This window comes from Trichomycterus rosablanca, chromosome 26 (genome assembly GCF_030014385.1).
Source record: "Trichomycterus rosablanca isolate fTriRos1 chromosome 26, fTriRos1.hap1, whole genome shotgun sequence".
In the NCBI taxonomy this organism is placed as follows: domain Eukaryota; kingdom Metazoa; phylum Chordata; class Actinopteri; order Siluriformes; family Trichomycteridae; genus Trichomycterus; species Trichomycterus rosablanca.
The window spans coordinates 10,929,437-10,944,061 of NC_086013.1; the positions used below are offsets into that span (position 1 = coordinate 10,929,437).

A 14,625-nucleotide genomic window follows, 5' to 3' on the forward strand; every position below is an offset into this window, starting at 1 on the left:
TTAATAACCACAATTAATTATCTAAGAGAGAGCCACAAGTCTAACAGCAGTAGTGAAAATGCTCCTACACTAAGACACTTAATAGTCCTAAAGATTAATAGCGTTCTTGCATTTCTAAAGGTTTCCTTTTAAAAAGATCTTAAAGTTCTCCTCTTTTTATAGTCCAGAGGCTGAGGCTACCATTGTGGACACAAGAGTACTTTACAGTCCTAAAGATTAGGTGTTTTTTTTTTTTTTTTTTTACCACCTGTAGTACTAAACATTGTGCTCCCTTGTGTCAACAGTACTAAATTACATCAATTTGTAGATTCCACATCTTAAGGCCTCCTTTAAATTCTCTTCTTTTTCTATTTCTGTAAAATTGCGATTGACCAGGGCAGAGTTGACATGAGCAGATTTTGGGTTTTCAATCCAAGCCTTTGAGGATATCTCAACAAAATGACATCATTAGGAAAATAAGACCATAACAGACTGGACAATTATTCCAAGTACAGCAGAGTGGATAAAATCTTTGGCTCTTTAAAATCACTTGAAGTGGATTGGAAAAGAACACAGGTTCAACAGTGGAAGAAGCTTGGCACAACCAGGAACATTTTGAAATCTGGCCATCCTGGCAAGAAGGACCTTGGTCAGATAGGTAGGCAAGAACCCAAGAGTGACTCTTTAAAAGAACCTATTAGATAGAGAACCATCTTTGTAGCACTCAATGAATTAGGTCTTCATGGAAGTGGCACCAGACTGAAGCCACTTTGAAGTGAAAGCCTTATGATTGAGTGTAAAGAAAAACGTTTCTTTGGCCTGATGAGATGAAGATTTAATTCTTAATGCAAAATAGTTCAGTACCGTGTCTGGAAAAACACCTGACACGGCACATGACCTGGCTAAAAACCTCCCTACTGTGAAACAAGGTGGTGGCAAGGTCATAAAACTGCACAGCAGTGAGGTGCAGCACATTGGCCGAGAACGAGGGCTGAATAAATGAAGCAAAATATGGGAACATCCTCGGAGAAAACCTCTAGCAGAGCACACACACAATTTACCAGTGCAATGACCCAAAGCATACACTCAAAACAACAACAAAATGCTTTCAAAGCAAGCGTCTGAATGTCCAAAACCCAGACGTACACCCGATCACCCAGTCTAACAGTGCTATAATGGGATAAATAACCCAAATCCAGATGTGCAAACCTTTTAGACTTGCAGCTGTAACTTTTGCCAAACACGCTTCTACTAAGTATTGAATAGAGAGTCAGAATACAGTGAACAATAGCATGTACCTGGTGGGACGCTGTAGCGGACGGCGTTCGGCTCAGGTTGGGGTGAGGCTTTGCTGGGCTCTCTAGGAGAGAGTCTGTAAGGTGAGCCAGGTCTTCCTGCACCTCCAAGCGCCTCCTGTTCCATCAGCTTCATATCGTATGACATGTAAGCAAACGATTTACCTGAGGGAGGCAGGAGAATGCATGAATAGACACACGTACGACTGACCGGTCAAGGCACCTGCATGGGGGCGGCTGAACACGGATGACTGATGAGTGTGTGGCTCTCCAAGACTGGATTTTGTGAGACTCTGCCTCTAGCAGGTGAAAAGAAGCGATCTGTGTGAGTGTTGGAGAGAGAGCCTGACAGCCTGGCAGCAGCAATGAGAGAGTGCGAAAAATTAAAGACCATCTTTAATACCCAAATCTCATTTACCTTCTCGGTCGAGGACGGTGGGGCTGTGGGTGGTATAGCGTGACCTCCGCTCCGCCTCCCCGGCCTCCTGCCTCTGGTTATCCTCCATGTGCACCGACTCATGTGCAGCTTTGATCTGGTGCTGGAACATAGTGTAGCCACTCAGAGGAGCTCCGACCGGAACGCCGGCTGGCCCGAACGGACCCGAGACCTGGAGGTTGAGAGCAAATAGGTCATAAATTGTGATTCTGTATTTCACATCCATTTCTGGTCAAAACATTCAAGACAGATGATGATATTCGTAAAGACGTTGCACCAACGTCACACGATTTCCATCCGTTTTTTTTTTTTTACAAACCCCTTTTTGCAATTCAAAGTGATAGCATTAGCATCGGAAACGATGCAGTTCGAGTTTGGACAGCGGGACGGGTGCAGGATTTCGAGCAGAATAGCTCTGCACTGCCTGGAGACCTTTCTGGTCTGAGATTGGTCCACATGCATACTAAGGCTTTAGGATCTTGTTTATCTACTTGTGTATTCATGACTGGGGAGAAGCAGCAAGACTTTTCCTGATTGCGTAATGTGTTGGGATTTTTACATACTGTTTAAACTTATGTGCCTCTGTTCATTACTGGTTGGGGCACTATTCTCCTCCAAGGGAATCTTTAATTAAGGTGTTCTTAACCGGGGGGCACCTACATATTAATCCATCAGCCAATGCAGCTGGGCCATATTGTTAACTTTTACATACGTGTGTCCTCCTTGTAGCTATTTATAAACTGCTACTTCAGTGAAATTTCTGTGGACCGGAGTGAATTTTTTATTGGATAAAGGTTAAGAGTCCCAACAACACTGCTGCACCTGCTACACTCTACACCAGAGCGCACTACAATGTAATTAAAGTTAAAGGTTGTGAATGGTCCACAAGCTGAATAACATCTGCTTTGTGTGTGTTTATTTATTTATTAGGATTTTAACGTGATGTTTTACACACTTTGGTTACATTCACGACAGGTCAGGTCATTACAGGTTACCCATGATTCATCAGTTCCAGTTTAATGTCAAACACAGTCATCTCTAATTCACCTCACTTGCAGGTCTTTGGACTTGTGGGAGGAAACCGGAGCTCGGGGAGAAAACCCGCTCAAAAAGGATGCAGACAGCTCCATCTGGGAATCGAACCCAGGACCTTCAGTGCTACCCATCGAGCCGTGGGCCAAATCGCTGACTTGTACGGAAGTGTGTCCTCCCTGTATCTATTTATAACCGGCCTTTCGGTAATTTTTTGGGATTTTTTTAAATTCTGATTAGATGGATAAAGGTTAAGAGTCCCAACAACACTGCTGCACCTGCTCCACTCTACATGTACAACAATCTACAATGTGATTAGTGTCATTGCAGTGATGTGAATGGTCCACAGCCTGAATAACATCTGCTTAAAGGGTGTCCTAGCTTGATAAATGGGGTACAGAGTTGAAGGTGGGCTACAGTCAATAATTGTATACACACAAATTTCATCTGGATGGTAAGTGTAGCTTATATAATAATCAAAAAATGTTCGAGCCAGATACGTTTAGCTATATTTCCTCTATTTTTATTTCATTCATTGATCAAAAGTTGGTCAAAATTCACTGGATTTCAATTCCTTAGTGCCAGGGTGGGTCTAGGGTTTTGGCCCCAAGCCTCTTTCAGGCCCTTGATTTGAGAATTGGGGGTTGTGCTAGGAAAGTAAAGAAAGCTATTGCTGGTAGCCTAGCGGTTAAGGTCCTGGACTAGTAATCGAAAGGTCACTGCCAGGTTGCCACTGTTGGGCCTTTAAGCAAGGCCCTAACCCTAAATTGCTTAGATTGTATACAAACGTCTAAATGCTGAAAATGTAACTGTAGCTATTAAAACTGACCATAGGAGGGATGGTGGCAGCACGCTGGTGGAGCTGCTGTACGCTGAGCGGAGCTTGCTTGGCCATGGCTACCACAACTGATGCGGCACCTCCGAGGATGGAAGGTTTCTCCATAGAAAACACCCTGGAAGAAAGAGACTCATTACGCGACATAATATGATAAAATAACCAACAATAACAGAGGTAAGAAGCGCCCCCTTCTCTCACCTCTGCCTGTCTGGTTCGGTGTCGACATCCTCGTCGGCGCTGCAGGTAGCGCTGGAGTCGTTGTCCGAATGTTGGTGCTCGCTCTGCTTCTCCTTGTCCCTGGTCTCCGGCTCGGTCTTCACTCGCCCCTCTGCCTCGGCGTCCTGAGGTTCGCTCTTGGGCTGCAGCTGGGCTTCGTCCTGGAAGGCGGATTCGCTTACGGCAGCACCTTCTGGACTCTTCTCCACCTTGACCTGCAGGTCACCGAAGAGCTCATGGGCTTTGGCATCTGTGCTGGGTGCTTTGGGGGCGGCGAGTTCCTGATCAGAGGCTTGAGGGACGTACTCCGCCGACTTGGAGGTGTCGGACTGAGTCGGAGAGGGGGCGCTTTCGGTGTCCGAGCTGTTTTCTGCACCTGGTTTGAGACAGGGGACGCCATCACATGGGTTAAGGTCATTTTCCTAACTATTAAAACTTGGGGGGGTCAGCTTCTTGGCTGGGGGGGTACTGATACTGTTACTGCAGTATCAGGTCAAATTTTGCACAATATAGTCACTAAAAGCCCCTGTATGTACAATAAAGGTCCATAATTATGTGGACTCCTTGTTGGACATCCCATTCTAAAACCATGGGTGTTGATATAAGCTCATTGTTGGTTGGGTAGCTACACAAACTCTATGGACAAAAGGACTGGGACAACCCTTCTCATTTCTGAATTCATGTGTTTCAGAAAACAAATACATGAAGGAAATGGTATGCTTCCAACTTTGCAGCAACAGTTTAAGGAAGGTCCTTTCCCTGTTCCGGCATGAAAGGGAAACTTTGTGCCTTTGTGCATAAAGCAAGCTCTATAAAGTTCCCAGCCAAACTTGCTTGACTCCCCAGATGCAGTTCCAACCAGACCAGAGATCGGTTCCTGAAAGTGCAGCCAGACTGGAAAATGCCAGCCAGTTATGACAGTTATTTAGTTAGTTGCCCTGACCGATCTGAAGCCAGAAAAAGCAGAAAACGTTCTCTACTTGTGAGTAACCCAAAGCTAAAGTCACTAACTGCTGGGTAGCGGATTGAAATGTAAAGAGTACGGCTTGGAAGAGCGTGTGTATGTGTTTGCAGGTCTTTATCTGCACCTTCGCTGTCGTCCAGGTTCTCGTCGTCGTCGTCGTCGTCAGCAGAAGCCGTGGCCACGCTGTCGCTCTGTGAAGCGTCTCGCTCCCGCAGTCGTGTGCTTAACTGCAAAAGATGACATTGCTTGATCCAAAACTTTATTCTAAAGGCGCATAAACAAAATGTATCTGTGCAACAAGTAGGCCGTGGTTCTTTACCTGCTTGGGCTGAGGCAGCAGGTTGTCCAGGTTGTGTCGCTTCTTGTAATTGAAGTAAAAATTCTTGCACTGGGCTTCGCTCTTGGTGCCCACCATCTTAGCAATGGCCGACCAGTTTCTGCCGTGCTCTACCAGCCCTACGGAGACAGAGCCGTGCACGGTATGATTAGTGTGCAGAAGGTAAAGTGTGAATGTGGTTTGTGTTGATGCATGATGAATAATTAAAAAAGGTGTGAGGAAGAGAGTGAATAAAGAGGAGAAGCGTCGAGGGCAGTCGAGCGCTGTAATGTCATCACTGTGTATAACTGCTGTATAATGCCACACTCTGCATAACCTGATGACATCTGAGAGGAGGTACAGCTGCTTAACTATAAAATTAAAACCACCTTCTTGCTTCTACACTCACTGTCCATTTTATCAGCTCCACTTACCATATAGAAGCCCTTTGTAGTTCTACAATTACTGACTGTAGTCCATCTGTTTCTCTACATACTTTGTTAGCCCCCTTTCATGCTGTTCTTCAATGGTCAGGACCACCACAGGACCACTACAGAGCAGGTATTATTTAGGTGGTGGATCATTCTCAGCACTGCAGTGACACTGACATGGTGGCGGTGTGTTAGTGTGTGTTGTGCTGGTATAAGTGGATCAGACACAGCAGTGCTGCTGGAGTCGTAAACACCTCACTGTCTCTGCTGGACTGAGAATAGTCCACCAACCAAAAATATCCAGACAACAGCACCCCACGGGCATCGTCCTGTGAACTTCGGATGAAGGTCTAGAAACAGCAGCAATAGATGAGCGATCGTCTCTGACTTTACATCTACAAGGTGGACCGACCGACTAGGTAGGAGTGTCTAATAGAGTGGACAGTGAGTGGACACGGTATTTAAAAACTCCAGCAGCGCTGCTGTGTCTGATCCACTCATACCAGCACAACACACACTAACACTCCAGCACCATGTCAGTGTCACTGCGATGCTGAGAATGATCCACCACCTAAATAATACCTGCTCTGTGGTGGTCCTGTGGGGAACAGGGTGAAGAACAGGGTGAAAGGGGGCAATCAAAGTATGTAGAGAAACAGATGGACTACAGTCAGTAATTGTAGAACTACAAAGTGCTTCTATATGGTAAGTGGAGCTGATAAAATGGACAGTGAGTGTAGAAACAAGGAGGTGGTTTTAATGTTATGGCTGATAGACAATAGTTGCTCCTGTATCAGAGTGGGGTAGCTTCCCCCCTTACAAGATACAAGTGTGTTAAATGTGTGTGTCCAACGCGGCATCTGGACAGTCCACCTAAATAATACGTATATTGTTCTATATGTTCTCTAGATCAGCCTTTCTCAACTGGCTTCGTCAGGGGTGCCGTCAAAAATATTCTGATAGTGATGGGTCGTTCGCGAACGGCTCTTTAAAATGAAAAAAAGGAACCGAGTCGCGCCTCTGGGAGTCGCTACATATATTTTTATTTCTGCGCAGTTCTTATCGGCTGTAATCCACCCGGTCCGCTTCGCATCAGTAGAGGGAATCAGTCAGTCATAATGTTTAGCGTCGAAAATTCAAATCCGAAAACAAAGAGCGGAGAGCGAGCGACACACACACACACACACACACACACACACACACACACACAGAGAGATACACACACACACACACACAGAGAGAGATAGAGAGAGAGAGAGACACACACACACACACACACTCACAGATCGTTATTACTACCTCATTACTGTAAATATTATAATTTTTATTGTTACTATTTTGCAGTTTTTATTAATATTTTATTCTATTTTATTTTTTGCACATGTAACTGTTTTGTATATATTTGTTCTTTCTTACTGTTATTTTTATTATTTCTCTGTAACTTGCTTTGGCAATACGAATGTCTTTATTTGTCATGCCAATAAAGCTTCTTTTGAATTGAGAGAGCCGTAACCGAGCTACAGAGAGAACATGCAGAAAAGAAGCAGTGCTCTTAGTATAATGACAAATGATTGAGAAATAAACTATAAACTTGTTTAATTATGTTAAATCTGAGCTTTTCGAGCCTAACTTACATCAAGAACAAGTACAGGGAGCGACTGAGGGCTCTGGACCAGGAGCTCCGTGTCTGCCTCTCATCCATCCCTGCCTAGAACAGGGCGATTTGTGTGCATCATCCCAGGCTCAGGTTTCCCATTAAAAGTCAGTCACGTTTACCCCTCCCGCCCTAAATGACACCTTATGGTGTGTGCGCGTGTGTGTTAGCAGTCCGAGGGATGCAGAGTGTAAGTTTTTTAATGCATTTTAGACTGGGGTGACTTGAGATTTTGCATACTTTTAAAAGGGTGCCGTGACTGAAAAAAGGTTGAGAAACACTGCTCTAGATGCATCGATGCAGCTACATAAATCCCTATAAATCTTAATTGTTTGAACGGCTGTGATCTCTGGTTTAGAAGTTTAGAGGTGTGGGTCACATGTGACGTAAGCACGAGTTGCCAGGTTGAGAAAACGAATGCAAACTATGTTCATCTGGCTCTAAACGTCACAATACTGCTGTGTCATTCAGCAGCGCTACCGAATCCAAATCGAGAGCTTTGATGAAATGCAGGATTTGAATAACTCAGCCAACCGGGTGCTAAAGAAAATACTAAGAATCAATCAAAACTTGGCAGGATTTGAATAAGCAAATAAAGTTTAGTTTTGGTTTGAGATGAAATAATCAGCCAGGTGCTTTTCAAAGGGTGCTGGATTTTCTGCTAATGCGTTTACCAGATCTCACTATGCTAATAAAATTTTGGGCTAATAGGATAATCCCGAATCGCTAGGGGACCAGGATGAGCAGAGGTTAGTACAATATTCAACACAACATTTAACGCAACAATTCCCCAGTCCTTATATGGAGTGCTAAACACACAAGCGTCATCGCTAATGTTATCCTAACAAATCACTTTATTTACCACTCCGCCTGAGCCAGATTAGCCCGTTCACGGCTCATTTTAAAATCCATTACGCCATGCAAACAAGCACTCGGGCCAGACTGGTTTATACTGACTGGCACAACCTATTTCCTTCTAATAACACTGGCACACAAAGAGCAAAGCAAAATACATATTTTACCACTGTGAGGGTGAGGGATCTGTCCAGGTCAGGGTCGCAGAGGGTCCGGTTTCCCTGGAGTCACCGGGCGCAGTGCAGTAACACACCCCGGAAAAAAGACCTATCCATCAGGGGACCTTAGACCATCCCGCCATCAGACATAGCCAATCATGTCTGTACGTGGATGCCCGACCATCTGATGGTATCACTAAGGACCAGAACCCTGGATCCCAGTGGTAGTGGGATTGCGTAATATACTGCTGCGCCAGCCAAGCACCCCAAAGTGAACGTCAGAGCCTTTCGTTAATTCTCCGTTTAATATCCGATGATGACATCACTGCTGTCAAGTACTAAAAAAATAACATAAAATAAAATTCTATTGAATTTATTAATACACTTGTGGTACACCTGATCCACTTGTGGTAAAAGCCTAAAGTTTACTCATAGATACAAAAAACAAGCACAAATGGCGGGATAATCCGCTAGCACACCAGCGCCGAGATTCTGAGCTCCCGGGTTCGAACCCCAGCTTTGCTACTAGTCGGCTGGGCGCTAACGCCTGCAGCAGACAAAACTGGCCTCCAGTCTGCTGAATGGGAAAGACCGGACTTAAGAGTGGAGTTACCAGCGCTGTGTACAGAAAGTGGAGGAGCGCAGAGATCGGGGTGTGGCTCTTCGTACGCAAAGCCGCCCTTACGCTGCGCACACAACAAAGCGAGTGTGTGTCAGGTGAATACACACCCTCCTTGAACGCCCCCGGGGTCCCCAGTAGCGAATTGGCTACGCTAAATTGTGAGAAAAGGGGGTAAAATAGGGTTGCATCTGTGGGGTGGTTGAACAGCCCAGCCACTGAAATGTGCCCTGATGAGTCTGGTTCCTCTCAAGGTTCCTTCCTGTAATTTTCAGGGAGTTTTTCCTTGCCACTGTCGCCCTCGGCTTGCTCAGCAGGGGTTTTTGTATCTGTTGGTCCTGGATTTTGTAAAGTTGCTTTGAGACAATGTCTATTGTAAAAAGCGCTATATAAATAAACTTGACTTGAAAGGTGCACCTGTCAGTGCACTCCAGTGCAGGTCCCAAGCCAGGGTTGCATCACAAAGGGCATCCTTAAAACAAAAAAAACTGTGCCAAATGTGTGACCAGAATGTGTCCAGATATGCCACATAACTTTCAGGAGTTAAGATTGTGGGCTGGTTTGACATGATCACACAATGGCTGCATATTTTAGGACCTGGCGACTTGCAACGCTATTGGAGATGGCTAAACTCATGGCATGACAAGTGGAACTGTTAACAAGGCAAGACTGCACATCTGTGGACTGTGGGAAACACACAGAGACACGGGCAGAACATGCGAACTCCACACAGAAAGGACCCAGACTGCTTTACCTGGGAATCAAACCCAGGACCTTCTTGCTGTGAGGTGACAGTGCTACCCGGCGAGCCACTGCGCCACCCAAATTCTGTAAATGAAAGTTCTGAGCTGCGTCTCTGCTCAACACCCTTGTAGAGAATCAGCACAGCCTCCACTCATCTCCCAGGAGTTCAGCCATGCCCGACATACTTACACCAGCCTATCTGGCACCGACAACCTTGCCAAGGTCAGGTCAGTCTGAACTGAACACCAACTGAATCCCTTGTCACTGCCACATGACACATCAGTGTCTCCAATTCACCTCACTTGCGTGTCTTTGGACTGTGGGAGGAAACCGAAGCTCCCGGGGGAAACCCACGCAGACCCGAGGAGAACATGCAAACTCCACACAGAAAGGATCCTGACCACTCCACCAGGGGATCGAACCCAGGCCACAGTGCTGCCCATATAGTGTGGAAAGATGCGATTTGGGATACTGCCAGGAGAGATGTTCTCGCTCCTGAATAAATATCAAGTGTCTAAGGAATGAAGTCGAGACTGCCGTGCCAACAATGCTGCTCCTGCCGGATGTGACGGGGCCTGGCATGTTTGCACCAAGAATGTCAAGAACTCACTAGAGACTTTATTACAGACTGGACTGAATAATAACTTATTTATTTATTTACTTATTTATTGCTAAATCTTATTCATTTAAAGTATCCTCCAGACCACCCAAGAAGGATGGGCCCTGCTGAGTCTGGTTCCTAGCAAGGTTCCTTCCTTCCTGTAATTTTATGGGAGTTTTTCCTTGCCACTGTCGCCCTCGGTTTGCTCAACAGGGGTTTTTGTATCTGTTGGTCCTGGATTTTGTAAAGTTGCTTTGAGACAATGTCTACTGTAAAAAGCGCTATATAAATAAACTTGACTTGACTACATGCACACTACAAGTACACGGACTGTGCTGCCAGCATCATGGCTGTGCGCACACGTAGGCAGTCATGCAGCAATCTTAAAACCTTGTGATCTCTCCACACAGACGCATTTTACGTCGTCCTACACCCTACAGAGGAGAAGTCTGTTTGAATTCTTAGATGCCTTAAAATGCTGCCTAGTAAGGTGCCTTAATTCTGAGCGGTAATTTGACTTGGCGATGAAGGCAATCCCAGCGTTCAGTGCGGCACAGATGAATGCCAAGCAACAAACTAGTTCGTTTCCAATGTAAATCGATTCTCATTCATTTTCATTTCAAGGTGCACGAGTGTAATTTATTTGCAAATTCGGGCTCGTCAGTGGCGCGAGGGAGACGTCAGCTGGCATGCTAGCGGGTTGTGCCGCCTAAGCCCATTGGTTTGAACGGCCTGAGGTGAACTGTGGTAGCTCGGTAAATGAAAACTGTGGTCTAAGTAGCGAGTTTGATGTCTTAGAATCTTCTCTACTTAGAAAGCCACCTAGGTAGGCAGTAGGCAGCAAGGCAGCTCAGTAAGTTTTTTTTTTTTTTAGACAGACCCAAGGTCAATAATTCTTGACGTCAGATATTCAGCAGTCAGATGATGTCAAAGATAGTTTTCAGGTCCTAATCAGACTAACAAAGTGGAGTCTAAGCAGGTCAACGCTACAAGAACTGTGACTTTAACTCGCCAAAGCACAAAGGTCACGAAAGATCGAAGGATCAAAGAAGACAGAAGATAGAATAGTAGAAATGCGAACGCTACCTTTTTTGGCAACCTCCATCTCCTCCTCTGTCCAGCGAGATGTCTCTCCGATCTCGACAGCTCCTGCTGACAGAACGGCGCACACACGCACGTACACACACACGCACACACACACACACACACACACACGGTAAGTGAGGTTTAAAAAAAAAAACAGCAAAGAAAAAAGAGAAAGAAAGCAAGAACGCAAGACACAAACCAGGCTGGGCGGATTCCCTCCACCTTCCAACCTCCTCGCTTGAACTTCTAAATAATCCACTAATTTGTTTACGACAGCTTTCCAGCCGTGGTGCACTTCCCTCCCTGTTCCCTCTTCCTCACCCTCCCCCTTTTCCTCCCTTTTTCGCAGCTTCGTACTTTCCTCCTCGCGCTCTGGTTTCCTCGGCTGGTTTGTCTCTCGCTTTCCCCCTTTGACGTGCTTTCGGCGGGCGGACCGAGCCTCCCTCGCTCCGTGTTTCACTCACTCTCGCTCTTGTCAGCTGATCTGTGGCTAGATGGAGAACCAGCTCCTCCTACTTTTCTTTAAAGAGGGAGAAGGCGCACGCTCCAGTGTATGGGATAGGGTTGAAGTGCGACGGTGGAGTCGCACTGTCCCCTACACACACACCCACGCGCACACACCCCTTCCCACGGCTTTGGAGACTCCTTGAGATTATACAAACATTCGGACAAATTTAGCACACAGTGAACCTCTGACATTTGTGTGTGTGTGTGTGTGTCCTGATAAGATTCACCCTTGTCGTACAGAACGTCTCAACTAATGCAACGAATGCTTAAGTGCTGACCTAGTTGCTGCTCTTTGTTGCACTCTGTAACCTGTGTGTTTTGTGTGTGTCCTTGTATTAATGGAAACCACACACACACACACACACACACACACACACTATATACACACACGTAGATCTTTGTGAACTCTAGGGACGCACAACTGGAGCTAACACTCAGAGCTGGCACATGTCCAAATGGGTGAGACGGGCAGATGGCATCAGCAGGCATGACACAAATCCATCTTTTGTGTACACACGTACACACACACACACACAGCAGAGGTCTAATGGAGTTAAAAGCCGCTCTGATTACACCACACAGCACATCAGCAAGCTGAGACAAGAATGGAGGTTGAGAACGGAAGCTCTGAGAAAAAACAAAGGAAGACGAAGTTCTCCGGCGTCGGAGCAGAACGGCTCAGAAAACGGCCAGAAATGAGCAGGGCGGACAGCTGGACAAATGAAACACGCGTGTCCAACTTGAGGCCACGTCATTTTGTGGCCCGCGAAAGCTTATAAGAAGTATGATCGTCTTAAAAAAAAAAATCTATGCTGCTTTAAAGCACACATTGTAAAATCTCCCGCAATGGGTGACGACTCTGTGACCCGCAAAGTGACCGCATCCCACATCCCGCCATTAGATCAGCGTTTAACTACGACGCTTTCCCAACAAGTGGGGTTGAGATGATCATTTTGAGCAAAGAGGCTCAGTAGTGCTGGAGCAGGAAGAGAATTGGGAGCATATGATTGATTTTATGGAATTGATTTAGGTGGGGTTTAGCGGAGGGAGAAGACTAGAGGATGAACTCTTGAGTGTTTCATACTCTGATAGCAAACACATCAGCTCATACTGCTCAGGTAGCCGATATCTGATTTCAATCGAGACCCACTCTCGGTTCGCATGAGCCAGCTCATGGCATGGTAGAGCCACAATTGAAGATTCAGATTTGCATTAGCACGTGTGTCAGTATCCGTGGATTTTTTTCTATTATTTTAACAAATAAATATGTAAATATTTTGAATCAAGTCCCAGCATATAATTAATACTCAGGGAGCAAAGAGGCTCAGTAGTGCTGGAGCAGGAAGAGAGTTGGAAGCATATGATCGATCTCATGGAATTGATTTAGGTGGGGTTTAGCAAAGGGAGAAGATTAGAGGATGAACTCTGAGTGTTTCATACTCTAATAGCAAACACATCAGCTCATACTGCTCAGTTAGCTGACACTTGATTCCCATTAAGAGAGACCCGGCCTCAGTTCGCATGAGCCACATTTGAAGATTCGAATCCGACCAAGAGAACTTTGTTATGCATTTATACAATTCGAATAATATATGACAAATCATCACACATTAAAATCACAAACTTAATCTGTTTCACGTCTGTATCGGTAAATTTTTTCTATTCATTTAACAAATAAAATTTTGAATCAAGCCCCAGCATAGAATTAATACTCAGGGAGCAAAGAGGCTCAGTAGTGCTGGAACAGGAAGAGTTAGAAGCATATGATCGATCTCATGGAGTTGATTTAGGTGGGGTTTAGCGGACGGAGAAGATTAGAGGATGAACTCTGAGTGTTTCATACTCTGATAGCAAACACATCAGCTCATGCTGCTCAGTTAGCTGACACTTGATTCCAATTAAGAGAAACCCGCCCTCAGTTCGCATGAGCCACATTTGAAGATTCGAATCCGGCCAAGAGAACTTTGTTATGCATTTATACAATTCAAATAATATATGACAAATCATCACACATTAAAATCACAAACTTAATCTGTTTCACGTCTGTATCTTATTTGTTTTTCAATTATTTTAACGGATAAAGATATGAATACAGGAGGTCCTCGACTTACGTCGGAGATTCGTTCCTACGGACGCAACCCACCTACATAAGCATCTACGTCACTCACATGGAGCACATACACAGTACAGTAATGAAGTGAAATGGCGAATGAACAACGCCGTCTTCCTCGTATAGCGCCGCGTGATGACGTATTCGTCCGCTCCGCTCGCCAACTAGTTCCCGTGCGAACTTTGTTTTTACGTCTCAAACGGCGTACATCGGAATGACGGAACAAGACTTTCTTAATACATTTATAGGAGATGGCGACGTAACCACGAAACGCTGTATGTCGAGTCCGCTGTAACCCGAGGACTTACTGTATTTTAAATCAAGCATAGAAGCATATGATTGATCTCATGGAATTGATTTAGGTGGGGTTTAGCGGCGGTACAAGATTGAAGGATGAACTCTTAAGCATTTTGCAACTCTAATTATTATCTAGTAATATCTACAGTAACTTTGCATTACAAGCACTAAGTAAACATGCTTATCAGTGTGTGGTTTACAGCTTCTCTAGCAAACAGTTAATAACCGTCCACAAAGTTAGCCTGCTTCCTAAAAGAATACACAAGGAGCTAAAATCCCCAATAACAGTATTATGAGCGCTGGATATTTCAACATTCTGACATCAATTCTCAAGACATTGCGCTAAACCAAGAGAAAAGCATGAGAGCAGAAATCAGCGGCTTTACCTGCCTCCCTTTCCCATCCCCATGACAACGCTCTCCGCCCGAGACTCTCCCTCACCACTCACGCGGTTAAACTTTAAGCGCAGAGGACGGCCGGTAAGGAC

The 14,625-nt window shown here is 45.3% G+C and overlaps 1 protein-coding gene across 12 annotated transcripts in view; it reads right to left on the reverse strand.

The window, feature by feature from the left end:
• ncor1 (nuclear receptor corepressor 1) overlaps positions 1-14,625 on the reverse strand; it is a 92,269-nt gene that overhangs the window by 30,543 nt on the left and 47,101 nt on the right. For 9 of the 12 annotated variants that reach the window (XM_062988797.1, XM_062988796.1, XM_062988791.1 and 6 more), the window contains exons 18-24: positions 11,225-11,290; positions 5,080-5,216; positions 4,885-4,987; positions 3,779-4,172; positions 3,572-3,695; positions 1,693-1,882; positions 1,278-1,439 (exon numbers count right to left, since the gene is read on the reverse strand). In XM_062988797.1, the coding sequence (XP_062844867.1) occupies positions 1,278-1,439; positions 1,693-1,882; positions 3,572-3,695; positions 3,779-4,172; positions 4,885-4,987; positions 5,080-5,216; positions 11,225-11,290 (1,176 nt within the window). The remainder of the gene's footprint in view (positions 1-1,277; positions 1,440-1,692; positions 1,883-3,571; positions 3,696-3,778; positions 4,173-4,884; positions 4,988-5,079; positions 5,217-11,224; positions 11,291-14,625) is intronic. The other 3 variants (XM_062988789.1, XM_062988799.1, XM_062988798.1) reach the window with 1 other exon arrangement.